Source organism: Hypanus sabinus, chromosome 26 (assembly GCF_030144855.1).
Source record: "Hypanus sabinus isolate sHypSab1 chromosome 26, sHypSab1.hap1, whole genome shotgun sequence".
Classification (NCBI taxonomy): domain Eukaryota; kingdom Metazoa; phylum Chordata; class Chondrichthyes; order Myliobatiformes; family Dasyatidae; genus Hypanus; species Hypanus sabinus.
The window spans coordinates 31,349,899-31,371,399 of NC_082731.1; the positions used below are offsets into that span (position 1 = coordinate 31,349,899).

The following is a 21,501-nucleotide window of genomic DNA, read 5'->3' on the forward strand; positions in this document are numbered from 1 at the left end:
CGTCATAAACACCACCATTGTCTCAGTCTCCGCAAGCACCTAGTGGCTTGTCCTAGTCTGTCTCGCAGACATGGTTTCACTCATGTGAGTGCACACACATGTGCACACGCAAGCAGAGCATGTCTCACAAACACACAAATATTCTCTCATGCACAGCAAAAAATATACACAGGGAGATGCACACAAACATGAACTTGTCTCGCCCCTCACTGTCTGCCAAACACAGTGTCTCACTGGGACATGCATACACAGTGCAAATATCTAATCCATTGACACAGAGTGAAGATGTCTCTCTCTCTCTCACACACACATGCAGAGACATGCAGGTTCACACAACAATAGTGAAGAGAGAATCTCTCTCTCTCACACACACAGTACATCTCTCTCTCTCTCTCCCTATCTCTCTCACACAGTACATAGGTCTTTCTCTCTTCCCCCCTCTCTCTCCCCCCCTCTCTCCCCCCCCTCTCTCTCCCCCCCTCTCTCTCCCCCCTCTCTCTCCCCCCTCTCTCTCCCCCCCTCTCTCTCCCCCCTCTCTCTCCCCCCTCTCTCTCCCCCCTCTCTCTCCCCCCTCTCTCTCCCCCCTCTCTCCCCCCTCTCCCCCCTCTCTCTCCCCCCTCTCTCTCCCCCCCTCTCTCTCCCCCCTCTCTCTCCCCCCTCTCTCCCCCCTCTCCCCCCTCTCTCTCCCCCCTCTCTCTCCCCCCTCTCTCTCCCCCCTCTCTCTCCCCCCTCTCTCTCCCCCCTCTCTCTCCCCCCCTCTCTCTCCCCCCCTCTCTCTCCCCCCCTCTCTCTCCCCCCTCTCTCTCCCCCCCTCTCTCTCCCCCCCTCCCCCCCTCTCTCTTCCCCCTCTCTCTCCCCCCTCTCTCTCCCCCCTCTCTCTCCCCCCTCTCTCCCCCCTCTCTCTCCCCCCTCTCTCTCCCCCTCTCTCTCCCCCTCTCTCTCCCCCCCTCTCTCTCCCCCCCTCCCCCCCTCTCTCTTCCCCCCTCTCTCTCCCCCCTCTCTCTCCCCCCCTCTCTCTCCCCCCCTCTCTCTCCCCCCCTCTCTCTCCCCCCTCTCTCTCCCCCCTCTCTCTCCCCCCTCTCTCTCCCCCCTCTCTCTCCCCCCTCTCTCTCCCCCCCTCTCTCCCCCCTCTCTCTCCCCCCTCTCTCTCCCCCCTCTCTCTCCCCCTCTCTCTCCCCCCTCTCTCTCCCCCCTCTCTCTCCCCCCCTCTCTCTCCCCCCCTCTCTCTCCCCCCTCTCTCTCCCCCTCTCTCTCTCCCCCCTCTCTCTCCCCCCTCTCTCTCTCCCCCCCTCTCTCCCCCCCTCTCTCCCCCCTCTCTCTCCCCCCTCTCTCCCCCCTCTCTCTCCCCCCTCTCTCTCCCCCCCTCTCTCCCCCCCTCTCTCTCCCCCCCTCTCTCTCCCCCCCTCTCCCCCCCCTCCCCCCCTCTCTCTCTCCCCCCCTCTCTCTCCCCCCTCTCTCTCTCTCTCACACACACACAAACCCTTTCCATGGACCCACCCTATAAAGTGACCATACAATGGTGGCCTGTGGCCTGCGTCTGAAGGCTGGTTTGCCTCCCGGACAGGTGTGTGAACACTGGGGCCCGGGGCCTTGCAGGGTGGTGAGGGTCTCCCCCTCGCCCTCACCCCCTGTCCCAGTCAGTCTGTGTCCCCCTGCCCTGGGGCCGGAAGGCCGGGAGGAGCCGGACGTAGGCCTGGCCTCGGAGGATCCGAGTGCCCCGGCCCTCCTGCCAACGGGTGGAGGGCTGGGGAGCTCCGAGCCTGGCCCTGGCACGGCGACTCGGCGCAACGGAGCGAGGACCAGCCGGCGCAAGCGTGACGTGGTGCTCTCGGTGAGTGTCCCACGGGTATTTGTGAGGGTTGCAGAAGGAGAGGATAGGGGATGGGAAGGGGGGTAGGGAATGGATGGGGTGGGGGGAAGGGGAGGATGCCATGCAGGAAGGTGGGTGCGGGGAGTGAGTTGTGGAGATGAGGAAGGGCGGGAGGGACGGGGTACTGAGGAGGTGGAGGGGTATGAGCAGGAGGCTGGGGAGTGTAGCTGGGTCAATGAAGAGGAGGAGGGAAGGGTAGGTGTTAGATGGAAGAAGGGTGGGTTAGGGGAGGGTGACTGAGGTGGAGGGAGGGGAGGAGGGCAGTGGCAGAGAGAGGTGCATCATGGTTAGTGGGAATGGGAGGGGGACGGGGAGAGTTATGGGGTGTGGAGGGAGTGGAATGGGGTTGTAACACCAGGTCTCAGTCTCTTTCCCCCCCCCCACCCCACCATCCTGCAGAAGATGGTCCACAGTGTCCACAACCACGTGTCCAATGACAGGAGGTTCAACGGGGCAGAGAGGTGAGTCTGCGCCACGAGGGGGGGAATGAGAGAAAGGGGTAGGAGTGGGGGACAGGCGGAAGAGTGGGGGTGAGGTGGCTGGGCGAAGGGGCTGTGTGGATTGGGGAGAGGGGGTGGGGTAACTGGTGGGACCTGTTTCCCCACCCTCTCTCACATCTGACCCCCCCCCACCCCTCCTCCTCTTCCTCCGAGGCAGCATCAAGTCAGCCTGGAACATGGGGGTGGTGAAGTTCTTGCTGGAGAGGTTGAAACGGCAGCTGTCGGCCAGCCCGCACCCCCGGCCCTACACCGACAAGGAGCTGAAAGGTAGGCCGCCGGCTGCGACCCCCCAACGTCGACAGAGAGGCTGCTTTCCGCACACCCTCGGTACCCCCACCCGCACTGACCCTTCTCCATCTCTCCGCTCCCTTTGGCCACCGGACGTTTGGGGAGATCCAGCTGTGCCGCAGGCCCCCGTTTCGCGTTGCTCGGCTCCGAAGGGACGTGTCGGATGTGGGTGGGGGGTGAGGGTGCGGGAGGTGGAGATGCCTGACTATCCCTCGGGTCCCGCCAGGTGCCTGTGTCGCCTATTTCCTCACCAAGAGGCGAGAGTACCGCAACGCCATGAACCCCCACAGAAGCCTGAAGGAGCGCGAGGAGAAGAAACTGCGGAGCCGGAGGTACCGGGTGAGTTCCCAGGGTCAGGGGCAGCGTCCCGACCGGAGTGCCGTCTTTGGGAGAGAGGGGGAGGGGAGCAGGGGTCCCGTGTGGGCGCGGACGGTGTGAGTCCCGAAGGGGAGGGGTCCCGACCGGAGAGCCGTCTTTGGGAGAGAGGGGGAGGGGAGCAGGGGTCCCGTGTGGGCGCGGACGGTGTGAGTCCCGAAGGGGAGGGGTCCCGACCGGAGAGCCGTCTTTGGGAGAGAGGGGGAGGGGAGCAGGGGTCCCGTGTGGGCGCGGACGGTGTGAGTCCCGAAGGGGAGGGGTCCCGACCGGAGAGCCGTCTTTGGGAGAGAGGGGGAGGGGAGCAGGGGTCCCGTGTGGGCGCGGACGGTGTGAGTCCCGAAGGGGAGGGGACCTGTCGGGAGTGAACGGGAAGGGGTGAGGATTGTCGGCCTTCTCCCTGACTCGACTCAACTCTCTCTCTCTCTCTCTCCATTTCTCCCTCCCTCTATCCCCCTCATCTCCTCCCCTCCCCCTCCCTCTCTCTTTTCCACTCCGCTCCCCCACAGCTGTTTGCCTCTCGGGCGGCCATGGTGCGCTTGTTCAGCCTGGAGGACCAGCAGCTGTGGGAGGGGGCCAGCGAGGAGCTGATGTCGGACGAGGAGGACAGCCCGCTGGAGCCGGGCGTCTGGGTCGCCCGCAGCCCCCGCTTCCGCTCGCCCCAGCTCACTGACCTCTGTCGGCGGCTGGACGCCAGCTCCCGGCACGGCCTGCGGCCCAACCGACTGGTGGGCCCCCCCTCCGATCGCCTGCCCTCCCTGCCCCTCCCTTTGAACTTCCCACTCCCACTCCCCCCCCAGGCCGAAGGGAGGCCGCCCTGCATCCAGGTGAAGGTGGAGGGAGATGAGTGAATACCGGGAGCTGGAGAGTGGTGGGGGGGGGGGGGGGGTCCTCATCTCTCCCAAGTCTCTGGTGAGGAAGACGAATGCGAGAAGCGGAGACGTAGAGTGTGTAGTGAAGGAAGTGTGTCACGGAGATGGGGAGGGAGGGGTCATTGAAACGGGGAGAAGCCCTTAGAAAGGCAGGGAGGGATCATGGAATCGGGGACCACTGAGGATGGGGAAGGGTGCAGGGGGGGTGGGGTGGCTCCCATATGGAATGCATTGTGCGCATTGAGTCTCAATCCCAGCTCCCACCTAAACCACCACTCCCCACCCCCTTTCCCTCGAAGCCACGCGGTCTCTCAGTGACTGAAATCCTCCCGCGCACATACCCTTTGTTGTGCGCAACTGGAATTTTCTTTTGTATAATGTTAATATAATTTTGAAATTCCGCTAATATAATTTTGAAATCCATGTTAATACTGAATTGTGAAGTACTCTGTAATTAATTATGTGCCAATGAATATAATCCTTAATTTTTCTAAATAATAAATGTACCATGGCCTTTTCTTTGGAAAATTTTAGAGCTTCAGAGATTTACATTATCCATGTTTCAAGTTACAACACTGTTACAAATTTTAACAATAAACACAGAATGGGAGTCGGGACCTCATCGTTAATAAACCATCAGCCCGCTGAACACCGACGCCATCTAGTCGAATGCCCAGCATCGACTGACTGCCTGGCATCGTTCACTTGTTCGGTGAGTTGTGGTTTAATGTGGGAAAATTCAGTATACTAATTTTTCTTTGGGATAAGCAATCTTTCAAAAGAAAAACACGATATTATAGGTAATTTTAAATGAATATTGTTAGAGCAAAATAAACTTTAAAAGTGCGGCACTACTTTCAGGCCTTGTAAAGATTTCCCGCTCAGCGTATGGTTGGTCCACACAGTGGAAAAAAACCTTAGAGGAAGTGTTACCCCTCTACTCCACTCCGTCCAGGACTCCCCAGGGGTTAACTTGAGGGTTGAGAAGGTGGTAAGGAAGGCAAATGCAATGTTAGCATTCAGTTCGAGAAGGAGCAGAATATAAAAGCGGAGGTAACGCTGAGGTATTGGTCGGACTGCGCCGGGAGTGTTGTCCAAGGAAGGGTGTGTCGCACGGGGAGACGGTTTGGAGATTTGTGAGAATGAAACCGGGAGTTAAAGGGTTAACGTTGAATGTCTTGGAGTTCAGAAGAGGGAGCTGTTTCTGGACTGGACACGGAAAGGCTGAGATAGAGCTGATGTCGGGAGTCCAGGAGCAGAGGGCACAGTCTTAAAATTGAGGAACGTCCACTTAAAAGAAATGAGGAGGAATTTATTTAGCCAGAGAGTGGTGATCTATGGCATCCATTGTCATAGTTGGCTGCTCTGACATTCGGGTATATTTAACGCGGAGGTTGATAAGTTAATTAATAAGTAAGTCAAAAGTTATGGCTAATAAATCAGCCGTAATGGAATGGCGGCGCGGACTAGAAGGGCCGAATGGCATAATTCTGTTCCTAGCTCTTATGGGCACACTTCCCCCAACCCCTCAGCTGCTCTCCCGATACTCAGCTCCCACCCCCTCCTCCTCCTCCACCCCGCGTCAGGAAGTGAAGCGTTGTCCAGGAATCGCCACCACCCCCTGTGCTTGTGTGTGGGTGTTGAGACAGTGCGAGTGCGCGCTTTGCTTGCGCCTGCGCTCCAGGGCTCCCCACGGCGAGAAAGCACACGCACGTCTGTCCGGGACCGTGGGTCTACATGGAGCTTGCAAATCCGCGGACACCTGCCACGCAGAAGAGAAGGCGTCTGCGTGAGAGAGTGGAGTTGTGTGTCTGAGGGTGCGCACTTAAGCGCAGCTATTTTGGTCAATCACTGTGTGTCTGTGTTTCCTCTCTGCCTCTTTATCTCGCCCTGTCTGTCTTCCTCTCTCTTCCTCCCTCCCTCCCTCCCTCCCTCCCTCCCTCTACAGCACAGACGCAGCAGCTCAAGCAAGGGTCTCGGCCCGAAACGTCGGCTATTTATTCCCCTCCATAGACGCTGCCTGACCTCCCGAGTTCCTCCAGCATTTTGTGTGCGTGTTACTCTGGATTTCCAGCCTGTAGGATCTCTTGTGTTCACCCCTCTTCCCGTGGTGCGTGTGTGTGTCTCTCTTACCGCGTCAGCTCCTCTCTGTCCGTGTACCGTCCCCAGCGGGGCGGTGTGGCAGGAGAGGGTGCTCGGGCACCGGCGTGGCGGAGGCGGGGGCGTTTGGCACGGCCACGCGCGCACGCAGACACGGACACGCGCACAAAGAGACATGCGACAGATCAATTACAAGGTTTACTTTCACAACTTATCGTGCAGGCCACCCGACGAGAAACGCGCGCCTGAACCCACCACCGCCCACGCCGTCCAACACGAGGGGTGGGCTGGGGCAAGGGGGACGGGTTGCCGGAGAAAGACCGGAGTTTGTGAGTGAAAGACAGGAAGAAGTGGGGAGAGTGGGAGTTGAGGTTATGGTGGAGGCGAGTGGGGGAGAAAGGAGGCTGAGAGAGGGGAAGGGGTATGGGGGTCAGAGTGAGAAGAGGTTGGAGGGAATGTGGAGGTTCATCATCCCTCAGGGAGGGACTGAGGAACCTGAGCGTCACAATACCCACCCCTCACAATATCAACGGGAGGTGGTCCTCCTCGCCCTGCCTCCACTCGGTAGTGGGCAGGGGCAGGAGGGGGAGGCCGAGGGAGTCCGCAGCGGCCGGGAAGGGGGAAGAGGTGTCCCGGGGGAGGCCGGCTTTGGGAAGGGTGGTCTCCGGGGGATTGGGGTCAGTGTCCGCAGGAGCGGGTTCAGCGGCGGCGGAGGCCGCCGGGGTTCGGGGGACGCTCCGGTAGCGCATGAAGAGGCCGCCGAGGCGGGAGCGTCGCAGCCGGCGGAGGAAGCGGCGCGCGGTCCGGTATCTGCGCCGTCGCCGTGTCTGGTCGGGCCTGTGCCGCAGAAGGTGTATCATCGAGCGCAGGTTCCCCAGCACCGAGACCTGGGAGAAGGCGGGAGAGAGGGGTTTATTAAGAGATACAGCGCAAAACTCACCATCACCACCGCCCCCCCGACCCCCGCCGCCTCTACTGGCGTTCATCACATTTACAACTATTGCTGTGTTTTAAATGGCGTTAATGTGCCTCCAGCAGATCCTTTCAATACCTTCTGGCTGCCCCTCTCTCCCCTCTGCTTGATTCCCCACCCTGGGAAACAGGCGGCGGACACTGACCTCAGTCCCCAACGTCCCGCCTCTCCCCGAAACGCAGATCCTGGAATCCCAGCAACATCCCTGAACTTTCCAACTGTCTTGGTCATCTCCGGTAGCAAGGCAACCAGAATTGGAGAGAGTACTCCGAGTGCCCCCAGCTCCCGTGATCAGTGCCCAGGCGGAGCGCAAAGGCGCCAAACGCCATATTCAACGCCCCTTCTACTTGTGACCCCACTCCTGGTAATCCTGCCAGGACCCTGCTGTGAGAATACTGGCCCGGACTGAACTTTCCAAAATACGGTACCTGGTGGGTTGGCGAGCGGGCACCCTGGGACAAATCCGGGGCAAAACTGGACTTAAACCGACCACAGCATCCTTCCTGCTAGTCTCAGATGCCCGCATTTGGCCCACGGCCGTAACCCTCGAAGACGCTCCCAGTCATGTATCTATCCAATGCCTCTTAAAAGATGCGACGTCCCCGCCTCGACCACTTCCTACCGCCGGCTCATTCGAGATGCTCACTGTCCTCTGTGTAAAGCTTACATCCCAGGTGTATTTACAACCCTCTCGCCTTTATTAGTGCCCTCTATTTTGTGACTCCCCCGCCCTGGGTAAAGCTTATCATGACCCTCAATTCTTATAAACCCTCTAACGAACTCACCCCTCCCCATTCTCCTGCGCTCCAGGCATTACAGATCCAGCGTGACGAGTCACACCCACAATCTCGGCAGCACGCTTACAAATCTCTTCCGGCTCCTCAAAAGCGTGACCAAACTGTATGCGATACTCCACCCTCACGCTGATCGACGGCCGTCCAGACCCTCCACTTCAGCAACTGGGCAAAACGACGGCCGAACAGGGGCACCACGCGACACGCGGGACGCAGAGGAGCGGCTCCCGGAAAATGGAGGGGCTCAAAGGGGCCGAGCAGAGTTTGTTGGAGAGGGCGGAGGAACTGTCGGCGTTTCAGGTCGGGACCCTTCATCGGGAGAGGGGAGACAGCGATGGAGCCCTCGCTCCGCCACCTGTGCCCGACCCACTGAGTTTCGCCAGCGGCCTTGCGTTCCCGCGCAGCAGCCTCGGGTGCGACTCCAAAACCGGGGCAACACCGGGGTAACACTGAACCTACCGGGGCCAAAACCTGGGGACGAACCGGATCGCAAATTGGGCAAAACTGTACAAACGGCGAAGCAAAGCCAATGAGAATCAGCGGAACCCGAACCTTCCCCGACCAGGACCCGTGGACTCACGTCGTTGGGGTTGTCCGTTGGAAAGTCCTCAACAGGCGGAATGGACCCTTCCGCGATCAATTGGCCGTAGGAAGGAGGGGCGCGTTGATGGATAATCTCGGCTTCTATCTGAGCGAGGGGCGTCAGCAGGCTGCGGGGTCGAAACCAATCTGAGTCATGCACGGACTGAGCTTCCCCCACACCGTCTTGTCACACACTCCCCACACCGTCCGGTCACACACTCCCCACACCGTCCCGTCACACACTCCCCACACCGTCCCATCACACACTCCCCACACCGTCCCATCACACACTCCCCACACCGTCTTGTCACACACATCATCCCATCACACACTCCCCACACCGTCCCATCACACACTCCCCACACCGTCCCATCACACACTCCCCACACCGTCCCTTCACACACTCCCCACACCGTCCCATCACACACTCCCCACACGGTCCCATCAAACACTCCCCACACCGTCCCATCACACACTCCCCACACGGTCCCATCAAACACTCCCCACACCGTCCCATCACACACTCCCCACACTGTCCCGTCACACACACCAACCCATCACACACTCCCCACACGGTCCCATCAAACACACCCCACACGGTCCCATCAAACACACCCCACACCGTCCCATCACACACTCCCCACAACATCCCATCAAACATTCCCCACACTGTCCCATCACACACACCAACCCATCACACACTCCCCACACCGTCCCATCAAACACACCCCACACCGTCCCATCACACACTCCCCACACCGTCCCATCAAACACTCCCCACACTATCCCATCACACACTCCCCACACCGTCCCATCACACACTCCCCACACCGTCCTGTCACACACACCATCCCATCACACACTCCCCACACCATCCCATCACACACTCCCCACACCATCCCGTCACACACTCCCCACACCATCCCGTCACACACTCCCCACACCGTCCCGTCACACACTCCCCACACCGTCCCATCAAACACTCCCCACACTGTCCCGTCACACACACCATCCCATCACACACTCTCCACACCGTCCTGTCACAAACACCAACCCATCACACACTCCCCACACCATCCCATTACACACTCCCCACACCGTCCCGTCACACACTCCCCACACCATCCCATCACACACTCCCCACACTGTCCCATCACACACTCCCGGAGCCATACACAGAGTGAAACTCACTCCACACCGTCCCATTACACACTGCCGGGGTCAGACACAGAGTGAAACTCCCTCCACACCGTCCCATTACACACTCCCGGGGTCAGACACAGAGTGAATCTCCCTCCACGCCGTCCCATCACACACTCCTGGGGTCAGGCACACTCCCTCCACACCGTCCCATCACACACTCCCGGGGTCAGACACACAGTGAAACTCCCTCCACACCGTCCCATCGCACACTCCCTGGGTCAGACACAGAGTGAATCTCCCTCCACACCGTCCCATTACACACTCCCATCACACACTCCCGGGGTCAGACACAGAGTGAATCTCCCTCTACACCGTCCCATCACACACTCCCGGGTCAGACACAGAATGAAACTCCCTCCACACCGTCCCATTACACACTCCCGGGGTCAGACACAGAGTGAATCTCCCTCCACGCCGTCCCATCACACACTCCTGGGGTCAGGCACACTCCCTCCACACCGTCCCATCACACACTCCCGGGGTCAGACACACAGTGAAACTCCCTCCACACCGTCCCATCGCACACTCCCTGGGTCAGACACAGAGTGAATCTCCCTCCACACCGTCCCATTACACACTCCCATCACACACTCCCGGGGTCAGACACAGAGTGAATCTCCCTCTACACCGTCCCATCACACACTCCCGGGTCAGACACAGAATGAAACTCCCTCCACACCGTCCCATTACACACTCCCATCACACACTCCCGGGGTCAGACACAGAGTGAATCTCCCTCCACACCGTCCCATCACACACTCCCGGGGTCAGACACAGAGTGAATCTCCCCCCACACCGTCCCATCACACACTCCCGGGGTCAGACACAGAGTGAATCTCCCTCCACACCGTCCCATCACACACTCCCGGGGTCAGACACACAGTGAAACTCCCTCCACACCGTCCCATCGCACACTCCCTGGGTCAGACACAGAGTGAATCTCCCTCCACACCGTCCCATTACACACTCCCATCACACACTCCCGGGGTCAGACACAGAGTGAATCTCCCTCTACACCGTCCCATCACACACTCCCGGGTCAGACACAGAATGAAACTCCCTCCACACCGTCCCATTACACACTCCCGGGGTCAGACACAGAGTGAATCTCCCTCCACGCCGTCCCATCACACACTCCTGGGGTCAGGCACACTCCCTCCACACCGTCCCATCACACACTCCCGGGGTCAGACACACAGTGAAACTCCCTCCACACCGTCCCATCGCACACTCCCTGGGTCAGACACAGAGTGAATCTCCCTCCACACCGTCCCATTACACACTCCCATCACACACTCCCGGGGTCAGACACAGAGTGAATCTCCCTCTACACCGTCCCATCACACACTCCCGGGTCAGACACAGAATGAAACTCCCTCCACACCGTCCCATTACACACTCCCATCACACACTCCCGGGGTCAGACACAGAGTGAATCTCCCTCCACACCGTCCCATCACACACTCCCGGGGTCAGACACAGAGTGAATCTCCCCCCACACCGTCCCATCACACACTCCCGGGGTCAGACACAGAGTGAATCTCCCTCCACACCGTCCCATCACACACTCCCGGGGTCAGACACAGAGTGAAACTCCCTCCACACCGTCCCATCACACACTCCCGGGGTCAGACACAGAGTGAATCTCCCTCCACACCGTCCCATCACACACTCCCGGGGTCAGACACAGAGTGAATCTCTCTCCACACTCACCCAGGGTCAGACACAGAGTGAAGACCCCCCCCCCCCCCCTCACCTGTACTCTCTGCTCCTGAGCCGGTAGAGTTTGCAGGTGCATCCGAGCGCCACCACCATCAGCAGCCCGCAAACCAGGCTGCCGAGCGCCGCCGCCGTGGTGACCTTGCGGGGCAGCGGCCGGCCGATGGCAGAGCACCCGCTCTCGTCGCTGCCGTCTGTGCAGTCCCGCTGGCCGTCGCAAACCCAGCTCTCGAAGATGCAGCGCCCGTCTCCGCAACGAAAGTTTCCAGACTGGCACCAGCTGCAGTCGCGCTCGTCCGCCGCGTTCGGGCACGCCGCCTGGTAGTTACAGCGGTCCGAGGCTCGGTAGCATGGGCCTGCGCCAACGCCACACGGGAACAAGCCTGCCGGGCAGCGGGGGCAACCGCTCTCGTCGGCACCCTGCTCGCAGTCCCAGCGGCTGTCGCAGCGCTGCTGCGGGGAGAAGCAGGTGGGAGATCCGCCGTCCCGGCACGGGATCAGGGGCGGGGGGCAGTAGCCGTGCGCACGGAACGAGGCGGCGAAGCCGCCGGAGCTCCAGCCACCGGCAGAGCTGTAGCTGAGATGGGCGGAGCCCGCGGGGACCAGTAAGGTGCGGGCGACAGACTCCTGTTCTCCGCCCGGAGGTCCGAAGAAGACGGCCAGCGGCGGGACCTGGTCCCCGATCCGGCCCTCTGAACCCGGCCGCACCTCCAGCCGGTCTCCCTCGGCCAGCCGCAGCTCTAGGCTCAGCTCCAGCTGCCGCGGGTCCCCCGTTTCTAGCAGCCAGCAGCACAGGAGAGGGGCGCGGGGGAGCGGCGCGTCCAGGTCCGGGGAGCGCACCGAACCCCAAAAGGAATGGTGGCGGCGCTGGAGGCAGGGTGCAGGGGGTTGGGAGATGTAGGAGGAAAGAGCAGGGGTGGAGAGGGAAGAGCAGGGCACCGTGTCCAGGGAGCACTCCCCATGTGGGCATAGAGGGCAGAGGGATTCTGTAAAGAGAAAGAGCGGGGTAGGTCAGGGATCGTATCCCCACACTGTTCGCCCCTTATCCCTCTCTGAGTTCTTGGCTGTCCCTGTCCCTCCCATCCCCTGGTTCTCTCTAACCACCTCGTTCCTTCCGCCTATCTCCCACTTCCCTCCCTCAACCTTGCCCAACACTCCCCTCCACGCCCCACAAACCTCCCTACCCTTCTTCTCGCTCTTCCCACGCCCGCCCTCCTTCATCCGTACCTTTGGTGTACGAGAGCCGGAACGCTTGTCGGGACACGTATCTGGACTGGAAGGAGATGGAGACAGAGCCCCCAGCGAAGGTGAGGTTGGGCGGGCGGACAGTCCCGCACAACTCCTTGGGCTCCCCGCTGGACCGGCCCACTTTCAGCGAACCCATGAAGCAGGGCAGGCGAAAGCTCAGGAATCTGAAGGGAACACGCGGAGAGTCAAATAGTCACCCCTTCAATCTTTCAGGTTGCACACTCCGACCTGAGTACCCCTCCCGCCCTTCTACCCGCTCCTTCTCTCTAACCATCTCCCTCATTTACACCCACATCTCTTCGTGACCCCCTCCCTCTCCTACATCTCTCCCCATCTCCGTGACCCCTCCCTCCCCTTTTCCCCACCCCTCTCCATGACACCTCCCTCCTCATCTCTGTGTCCCCCTCCCTCGCCTGCACCCCTCCCCGTCTCAGAGCCCCCCACCGTCCCCTACATCCCTCCCCATCCCTAACCCCCTCACTCCTCTGCAACACCCCTTCTCTGTGCCCTCCTCGGCCCTGCTCTGTGACCCCCACCCTCTCCTACACCCCTCCTGTCTCCATGACCCCTCCCTTCACTATCAGTCTCTGTGAACCCCTCCATCCCTCTACACCCCTCTGTGGCTCCCTGACCACCTCCGACTCTGTGGCCATCAATCCCCTCCCTCTTCAACCTCCCTGTCTCTGTGGCCCCCTTCCTTTCCCTATACCCCTCCCTGCCCCGTGACTCACTCCAGCCCCTCATTTCATCTCTGACACCCCTCCCTCCCCTATCAGTCTGACCTGAGGGTGACTCCCTCCTACACCCCTCCCTCCCCTATCAGTCTGACCTGAGGGTGACTCTCTCCTACACCCCTCCCTCCCCTATCAGTCTGACCTGAGGGTGACTCTCTCCTACACCCCTCCCTCCCCTATCAGTCTGACCTGAGGGTGACTCTCTCCGTGGGCGAGGCCTCAATAATCCAGGAGCAGAGAACAGTCTGATTCCAGTATTCGGGCAGGGTGGGGGCGCGGATCCGCCCGCTGGGTGAGGTCCGTCGGTCAGGGCCTGTACATCCTGACGTGGGGGCAGCGTCAGGGTGTAGAAAAAGGGCAATGTGAGTTGTGGTGGAGAAGGAGGGTGAGGGGGAGGGGGGCAAGAGAGAGGGAGCATGATGGGGGTTAGAGAGGAGAAGGATAAAGGGGAGAACAAATTGGGGTTGGAAGGGGAGAGGGGAGGGAAACGAGGGAGATGTTTGGTTGGCTGTGACCAGGCTGGATTGACGCGGACCCCAGTGACTCCATCACCCAGTCCTACCCAACCCTCTCAGTCTCCGGTTTAACCACACACCTCTCTCCCCACCGCCCGAACTCCTCCTCTTTGCTGTGCGCTGGTTTGTCTCTGCACACTGCAGGCCTCATTAACCTCGCCTCGAAGGCCAGAAAACCAGCACAGAATTCCTGAGAAACTCACCTGCACAAAGGACAGAAGCCGGGACCAGGAGCAGCACTGAGAGACAAGGAAATAGAGAGAGAGGAGATCAGTAATGTGAGTAGATCCCAGCCTGGATCCCACTCCCGGGGATCTGTTATTCTATATATAAACCCCTTTATCAGATCCCAGCCTGTAACCCACTCCCGGGGATCTGTTATTCTATATATAAACCCCTTTATCAGATCCCAGCCTGTAACCCACTCCCGGTGATCTGTTATTCTATATATAAACCCCGTGAACCCCTGGATCATATCCCAGCCTGTAACCCACTCCCGGGGATCTGTTATTCTAAATATAAACCCCCTGAACCCCTGTATCAGATCCCAGCCTGTAACCCACTCCCGGGGATCTGTTATTCTACATATAAACCCCCTGAACCCCTGGATCAGATCCCAGCCTGTAACCCACTCCTGGGGATCTGTTATTCTATATATAAACCCCCTGAACCCCTGGATCAGATCCCAGCCTGTAACCCACTCCTGGGGATCTGTTATTCTATAAATAAACCCCTGTATCAGATCCCAGCCTGTAATCCACTCCTGGTGATCTGTTATTCTAAATATAAACCCCCTGAACCCCTGGATCAGATCCCAGCCTGTAACCCACTCCCGGGGATCTGTTATTCTATATATAAACCCCCTGAACCCCTGGATCATATCCCAGCCTGTAACCCACTCCCGGGGATCTGTTATTCTAAATATAAACCCCCTGAACCCCTGGATCAGATCCCAGCCTGTAACCCACTCCTGGGGATCTGTTATTCTATATATAAACCCCCTGAACCCCTGGATCAGATCCCAGCCTGTAACCCACTCCTGGGGATCTGTTATTCTATAAATAAACCCCTGTATCAGATCCCAGCCTGTAATCCACTCCTGGTGATCTGTTATTCTAAATATAAACCCCCTGAACCCCTGGATCAGATCCCAGCCTGTAACCCACTCCCGGGGATCTGTTATTCTATATATAAACCCCTTTATCATATCCCAGCCTGTAACCCACTCCCGGGGATCTGTTATTCTATATATAAACCCCTTTATCATATCCCAGCCTGTAACCCACTCCCGGGGATCTGTTATTCTATATATAAACCCCTTTATCAGATCCCAGCCTGTAACCCACTCCCGGTGATCTGTTATTCTATATATAAACCCCGTGAACCCCTGGATCATATCCCAGCCTGTAACCCACTCCCGGGGATCTGTTATTCTAAATATAAACCCCCTGAACCCCTGTATCAGATCCCAGCCTGTAACCCACTCCCGGGGATCTGTTATTCTACATATAAACCCCCTGAACCCCTGGATCAGATCCCAGCCTGTAACCCACTCCTGGGGATCTGTTATTCTATATATAAACCCCCTGAACCCCTGGATCAGATCCCAGCCTGTAACCCACTCCTGGGGATCTGTTATTCTATAAATAAACCCCTGTATCAGATCCCAGCCTGTAATCCACTCCTGGTGATCTGTTATTCTAAATATAAACCCCCTGAACCCCTGGATCAGATCCCAGCCTGTAACCCACTCCCGGGGATCTGTTATTCTATATATAAACCCCCTGAACCCCTGGATCATATCCCAGCCTGTAACCCACTCCCGGGGATCTGTTATTCTATATATAAACCCCTTTATCATATCCCAGCCTGTAACCCACTCCCGGGGATCTGTTATTCTATATATAAACCCCTTTATCATATCCCAGCCTGTAACCCACTCCCGGGGATCTGTTATTCTATATATAAACCCCTTTATCAGATCCCAGCCTGTAACCCACTCCCGGTGATCTGTTATTCTATATATAAACCCCGTGAACCCCTGGATCAGATCCCAGCCTGTAACCCACTCCCCAGGATCTTTTATTCTATATATAAACCCCCTGAACCCCGGGATCAGATCCCAGCCTGTAACCCACTCCTGGGGATCTGTTATTCTATATATAAACCCCCTGAATCCCTGGATCAGATCCCAGCCTGTAACTCACTCCCGGGGATCTGTTATTCTATATATAAACCCCCTGAACCCCTGGAACAGATCCCAGCCTGTAACTCATTCCCAGGGATCTGTCATTCTATATACAACCCCCTCCCAACCCCTGGATCCCACTCTGGATCCCAACCTGTAACCCACTCCCGGGGATCTGTTATTCTATATATAAACCCCCTGAATCCCTGGATCAGATCCCAGCCTGTAACTCACTCCCGGGGATCTGTTATTCTATATATAAACCCCCTGAACCCCGGGATCAGATCCCAGCCTGTAACCCACTCCCGGGGATCTGTTATTCTATATATAAACCCCCTGAACCCCTGGATCATATCCCAGCCTGTAACCCACTCCCGGGGATCTGTTATTCTATATATAAACCCCTTTATCATATCCCAGCCTGTAACCCACTCCCGGGGATCTGTTATTCTATATATAAACCCCTTTATCATATCCCAGCCTGTAACCCACTCCCGGGGATCTGTTATTCTATATATAAACCCCTTTATCAGATCCCAGCCTGTAACCCACTCCCGGTGATCTGTTATTCTATATATAAACCCCGTGAACCCCTGGATCAGATCCCAGCCTGTAACCCACTCCCCAGGATCTTTTATTCTATATATAAACCCCCTGAACCCCGGGATCAGATCCCAGCCTGTAACCCACTCCTGGGGATCTGTTATTCTATATATAAACCCCCTGAATCCCTGGATCAGATCCCAGCCTGTAACTCACTCCCGGGGATCTGTTATTCTATATATAAACCCCCTGAACCCCTGGAACAGATCCCAGCCTGTAACTCATTCCCAGGGATCTGTCATTCTATATACAACCCCCTCCCAACCCCTGGATCCCACTCTGGATCCCAACCTGTAACCCACTCCCGGGGATCTGTTATTCTATATATAAACCCCCTGAACCCCGGGATCAGATCCCAGCCTGTAACCCACTCCCAGGGATCTGTTACTCTATATATAAACCCCCTGAACCCTTGGATCAGATCCCAGCCTGTAACCCACTCCTGGGGATCTGTTATTCTGTATATAAACCCCTGAACCCCTGGATCAGATACCAGCCTGGAACCCACTCCTGGGGATCTGTTACTCTATTTAAAAACCCCTGTATTAGATCCCAGCCTGTCACCCACTCACAGGGATCTGTAAATCTATAAATGGCTTCTGGGGATCTGTTATTCTATATATAAACCCCCTGAACCCCTGGATCAGATCCCAGCCTGTAACCCACTCGCGGGGATCTGTTATTCTATATATAAACCCCTGAACCCCTGGATCAGATCCCAGCCTGTAACCCACTCCTGGGGATCTGTTATTCTATATATAAACCCCCTGAATCCCTGGATCAGATCCCAGCCTGTAACTCACTCCCGGGGATCTGTTATTCTATATATAAACCCCCTGAACCCCTGGAACAGATCCCAGCCTGTAACTCATTCCCAGGGATCTGTCATTCTATATACAACCCCCTCCCAACCCCTGGATCCCACTCTGGATCCCAACCTGTAACCCACTCCCGGGGATCTGTTATTCTATATATAAACCCCCTGAACCCCGGGATCAGATCCCAGCCTGTAACCCACTCCCAGGGATCTGTTACTCTATATATAAACCCCCTGAACCCTTGGATCAGATCCCAGCCTGTAACCCACTCCTGGGGATCTGTTATTCTGTATATAAACCCCTGAACCCCTGGATCAGATACCAGCCTGGAACCCACTCCTGGGGATCTGTTACTCTATTTAAAAACCCCTGTATTAGATCCCAGCCTGTCACCCACTCACAGGGATCTGTAAATCTATAAATGGCTTCTGGGGATCTGTTATTCTATATATAAACCCCCTGAACCCCTGGATCAGATCCCAGCCTGTAACCCACTCGCGGGGATCTGTTATTCTATATATAAACCCCTGAACCCCTGGATCAGATCCCAGCCTGTAACCCACTCCCGGGGATCTGTTATTCTATATATAAACCCCTGAACCCCGGGATCAGATCCTAGCCTGTAACCCACTCCCGGGGATCTGTTATTCTATATATAAACCCCCTGAATCAGATCCCAGCCTGTAACCCACTCCCGGGGATCTGTTATTCTATATATAAACCCCCTGAATCCCTGGATCAGATCCCAGCCTGTAACTCACTCCCGGGGATCTGTTATTCTATATATAAACCCCCTGAACCCCTGGAACAGATCCCAGCCTGTAACTCATTCCCAGGGATCTGTCATTCTATATACAACCCCCTCCCAACCCCTGGATCCCACTCTGGATCCCAACCTGTAACCCACTCCCAGGGATCTGTTACTCTATATATAAACCCCCTGAACCCTTGGATCAGATCCCAGCCTGTAACCCACTCCTGGGGATCTGTTATTCTGTATATAAACCCCTGAACCCCTGGATCAGATACCAGCCTGTAACCCACTCCCGGGGATATGTTATTCTATATATAAACCCCCTGAACCCCTGGATCAGATCCCAGCCTGGAACCCACTCCTGGGGATCTGTTACTCTATTTAAAAACCCCTGTATTAGATCCCAGCCTGTCACCCACTCACAGGGATCTGTAAATCTATAAATGGCTTCTGGGGATCTGTTATTCTATATATAAACCCCCTGAACCCCTGGATCAGATCCTAGCCTGTAACCCACTCCCGGGAGATTTCTCGCCCCTACGGAACCTCTGGATCAGCTCCCAGCCTGTAACAAATTCACCGGGGCCTGCTATTTTATATATAATCCTCACAGCCCCTGAATTAGATTCCAGCCTGTAACCCACTCCCGGGAGATATATCGCCCCTACGGAACCCCTGGATGAGATCCCAGCCTGTAACCCACTCCCGGGAGATATATCGCCCCTACGGAACCCCGAGATTAGATCCCAGCCTGTAACAAATTCACCGGACACTGCTATTTTATATATAATCCTCACAGCCCCTGAATTAGATTCACTCCTGGGACCTGTTTTCTCTATATAACACCACCCCACCCCACACACCACCCAGACTCCCTAATGAAATCCCAGCCGGTAAAATATTCCTGGGAAACTATTCTATCTACAACAGTCCCCTGGAACTCCAGGATCAGATCCAAGCTTGTAACTCATCCGAGAATCTGTTACTCGCTGTCTAAACCCTTTATATCCCCTCGCTCTCTGGACCACCTCTCTCCCTCCTTATTGCCCTCTCCTCTCCTATCACTCCTCCTTCACCCTCCCCCCCCCCCCCCCCACCAGCTTCCATAGGAGTGAGGCTCAGTCCTCACCCATACACTGATGGAGCAGGCTTCGGCCCGTTGCCCCCATCTTGGCTGCGGGGTTCGATTCCGATCAGACCTCAGCTGGGTGTCATTCCTTGCCCAGGGGAACGGCCGTATGATGACGGCCCTCTCTCCTCTCCCCGCTGAAGGCTTGACCGGGAGTGGATCCGCTCTCCCACGCCCGCTCTGGGTAGAAAAGTTTGTCGGAGAAAGTTTGGAGGAAGTTTTGAGAGTATCGGTCGACTCTTTACTTTCAGTTTTGACTTCCTTGTTCAGGTGGGGGTGCCTGGTGATCGCAGTCGCTGTCGGTAGGGATCCCGCGTCCCTCACTTCTTCTCCTTTCTTCACACCTCCCCTCGCTCACTCACTCACTCACACACTCTCTCTCCTTTTACCAGTTCCCTCCACTCTTTCCTCAGGTTTGGATGGTCGCGACCACTCCACTTCCTGCTCGTTGACACGGCCCCGCCCACCCGTATCACAGCTGACAGGCAGCCGCCCAATGGGATCGCGGCGTCCTGGAGGGGGAGGGGAGCTTCTTAAAAGGGCAATGCAACCACGCCGCTCAGCGTCACCTCAGGGCAGGGCATGTCCCTTCAAGAGCTTGTCTCTGACGCTGCCGTCACTTAAAGGGGGGAGGGGAACGCACTGACGTCATATAGAGGAGACGTTGCGATGACGTCACTCAACAGGGAATCCCGCGGTGACGCACTCAAGTTGGGTGTGTTGTTCCGATGTTTTCGTGTTTGTGCCACATTTAATGGGGCGGCGTCCCTTAAAGGGAGTGGGGAAAGGAGAGGGGGTAGAGGTTAGGAGGGGTTTCGAGGGGCGGAGAGAGGGGCTGGGGCGGTGGATGGTGATTAGATTGGGGAGGATTGGTTGAGTGCGGTTAAAAAGAAGCCGGGACCTACCTCCTCCGTCACCGTTTTATTTCAGGGTGGTAGATTGTGGGTGCTGGAAGGATCTGGCGAGGGCGATGATTTGGGGGGGGGGTAAGAGGGGGCGTGGGTGAGAGATTGGATGCAGGTTGGGGAGAGTGGACCTGAGGGTAGGAGGTACGCCGGTGAGGAGGGTGAGGGTTGTTAATAAGAATCCGGACCCTCTTGCTCTGCAAACAGTTTTATTTTCGCCGGTGTTGCCTTTAGCGGCCGAAGGCCCGAACTGTCGCTGCCCGCGCACGTTTACTGCAAATATACAAAACCACCAGAGAGCGGACGGGCTGAGTGGCCGCAGTCCACGCTTATTTCATTTACATCTGATTTACATATATTTACATACAGAGAGCACAGCCAATCACGCCCAGCCAGACACCCAAAGAATGGTGGGATAGATATTGCAGATTTGGAGGACTGAGTGAAAGCTGTGGGATGGAACTGGGAAGTTGGGAGGGCTGAGTGGAACCAGGCGGCATTGTTTGCGAGGGGTGATGACTTTCCGGCACAGTGCTGATGGTGGGATTGGACTGGGAGGTGGATCTTGGAGGGTTGAACTCCTTTGCCCTGTCCCCTCCTCTTCAGACGCCGTCTGGCCAACGGTGCCCATTGACACAGCGACGGTGAGCTGTCTCGTCCCTGGAACCAGGTCCATCCGAGGCACTCTGGGTTCCTGCAACAGATTCACGCAGTTCGTTCAGTAAACTTCAGAACCCCAGGATAGAGATCCCTCAGTAGAATACCCTGCTGGGGCAGTGCCTCAAAGGGGTAATTTACGTGGAGGGATACCTCAGTGCAGCACCCTGCTGGGGCAGTCCCTCAACGGGGATCTCTCAGTAAAAGAGACCCCACGGAGGCAAGATCCCTCAATGCAGAGATCTGTAGGCGAGGTGAGCCCTCATTTCGGAGGCTTTCCACTCCTCCCTCCCCTCACCCATCCCGTGTCGCTCCCTTCTCCCTTCCCTCCATTCCCCCACCGATGTGACGTCCCCTCGTACCCTGCTTGTCTCTTCCTACTGCTCCACTCCCGGTACCTGCTCCGCGGGCTCTGTTGACAGAAGAGAGATCTGGTCATAGAAATGCAGGAGCAATTCACACAGAGGGTCCGGGATCCCGCCGTTTAAAGATTACTGACTGCGAGGAGGCACTGGAGACCCGACAACCCCGGCGGAAGACCCTTTATGCAAAGCGGTGCCCGGTGATAAACTCATTCGTTTTAGATCTCCCAGAGTGCGTGAGGCGGCAGTGTCCGTCCGCGGGGGGGTGCAAAGAGGCCGGGTGAACTCCCGGGACCGTGGCCCTGGCTGAGACCA

At 57.2% G+C, this 21,501-nt stretch overlaps 3 protein-coding genes across 6 annotated transcripts in view; 1 reads left to right on the forward strand and 2 right to left on the reverse strand.

The window, feature by feature from the left end:
- The first annotated feature begins 1,448 nt into the window (after nt 1-1,448).
- LOC132381399 (uncharacterized protein C14orf93-like) lies at nt 1,449-5,447 on the forward strand. 2 transcript variants are annotated; one of them, XM_059950782.1, is made up of 5 exons: nt 1,449-1,831; nt 2,273-2,331; nt 2,528-2,637; nt 2,885-2,997; nt 3,540-5,447. In XM_059950782.1, exons 1-5 carry the CDS (start codon nt 1,517-1,519, stop codon nt 3,879-3,881), a joined length of 939 nt encoding a protein of 312 aa, XP_059806765.1. In that variant the 5' UTR covers nt 1,449-1,516; the 3' UTR covers nt 3,882-5,447. The 2 variants fall into 2 exon arrangements, with proteins under 2 accessions (XP_059806765.1, XP_059806764.1); XM_059950781.1 differs by having other exon boundaries at nt 1,451-1,831; nt 2,270-2,331; nt 3,540-5,446.
- A 735-nt stretch (nt 5,448-6,182) lies between these two features.
- Nucleotides 6,183-19,741, reverse strand: LOC132381398 (low-density lipoprotein receptor-related protein 10-like). Of its 3 annotated transcripts, XM_059950778.1 has the most exons (7): nt 19,263-19,740; nt 13,974-14,009; nt 13,445-13,577; nt 12,501-12,685; nt 11,311-12,259; nt 8,350-8,479; nt 6,183-6,889 (listed from the first exon to the last, which is right to left on the reverse strand). In XM_059950778.1, exons 1-7 carry the CDS (start codon nt 19,300-19,302, stop codon nt 6,521-6,523), a joined length of 1,842 nt encoding a protein of 613 aa, XP_059806761.1. In that variant the 5' UTR covers nt 19,303-19,740; the 3' UTR covers nt 6,183-6,520. The 3 variants fall into 3 exon arrangements, with proteins under 3 accessions (XP_059806761.1, XP_059806762.1, XP_059806763.1); XM_059950779.1 differs by lacking the exon at nt 13,445-13,577; XM_059950780.1 differs by lacking the exons at nt 12,501-12,685; nt 13,445-13,577 and having other exon boundaries at nt 19,263-19,741.
- A 581-nt stretch (nt 19,742-20,322) lies between these two features.
- The window catches only part of LOC132381732 (capping protein, Arp2/3 and myosin-I linker protein 3-like), a 34,291-nt gene continuing 33,112 nt past the window's right edge, over nt 20,323-21,501 (reverse strand). The window contains exons 17-18 of the mRNA XM_059951303.1: nt 21,187-21,236; nt 20,323-20,861 (exon numbers count right to left, since the gene is read on the reverse strand). Of these exons, the coding sequence (XP_059807286.1) occupies nt 21,202-21,236 (35 nt within the window). The 3' untranslated portion in view covers nt 20,323-20,861; nt 21,187-21,201. The remainder of the gene's footprint in view (nt 20,862-21,186; nt 21,237-21,501) is intronic.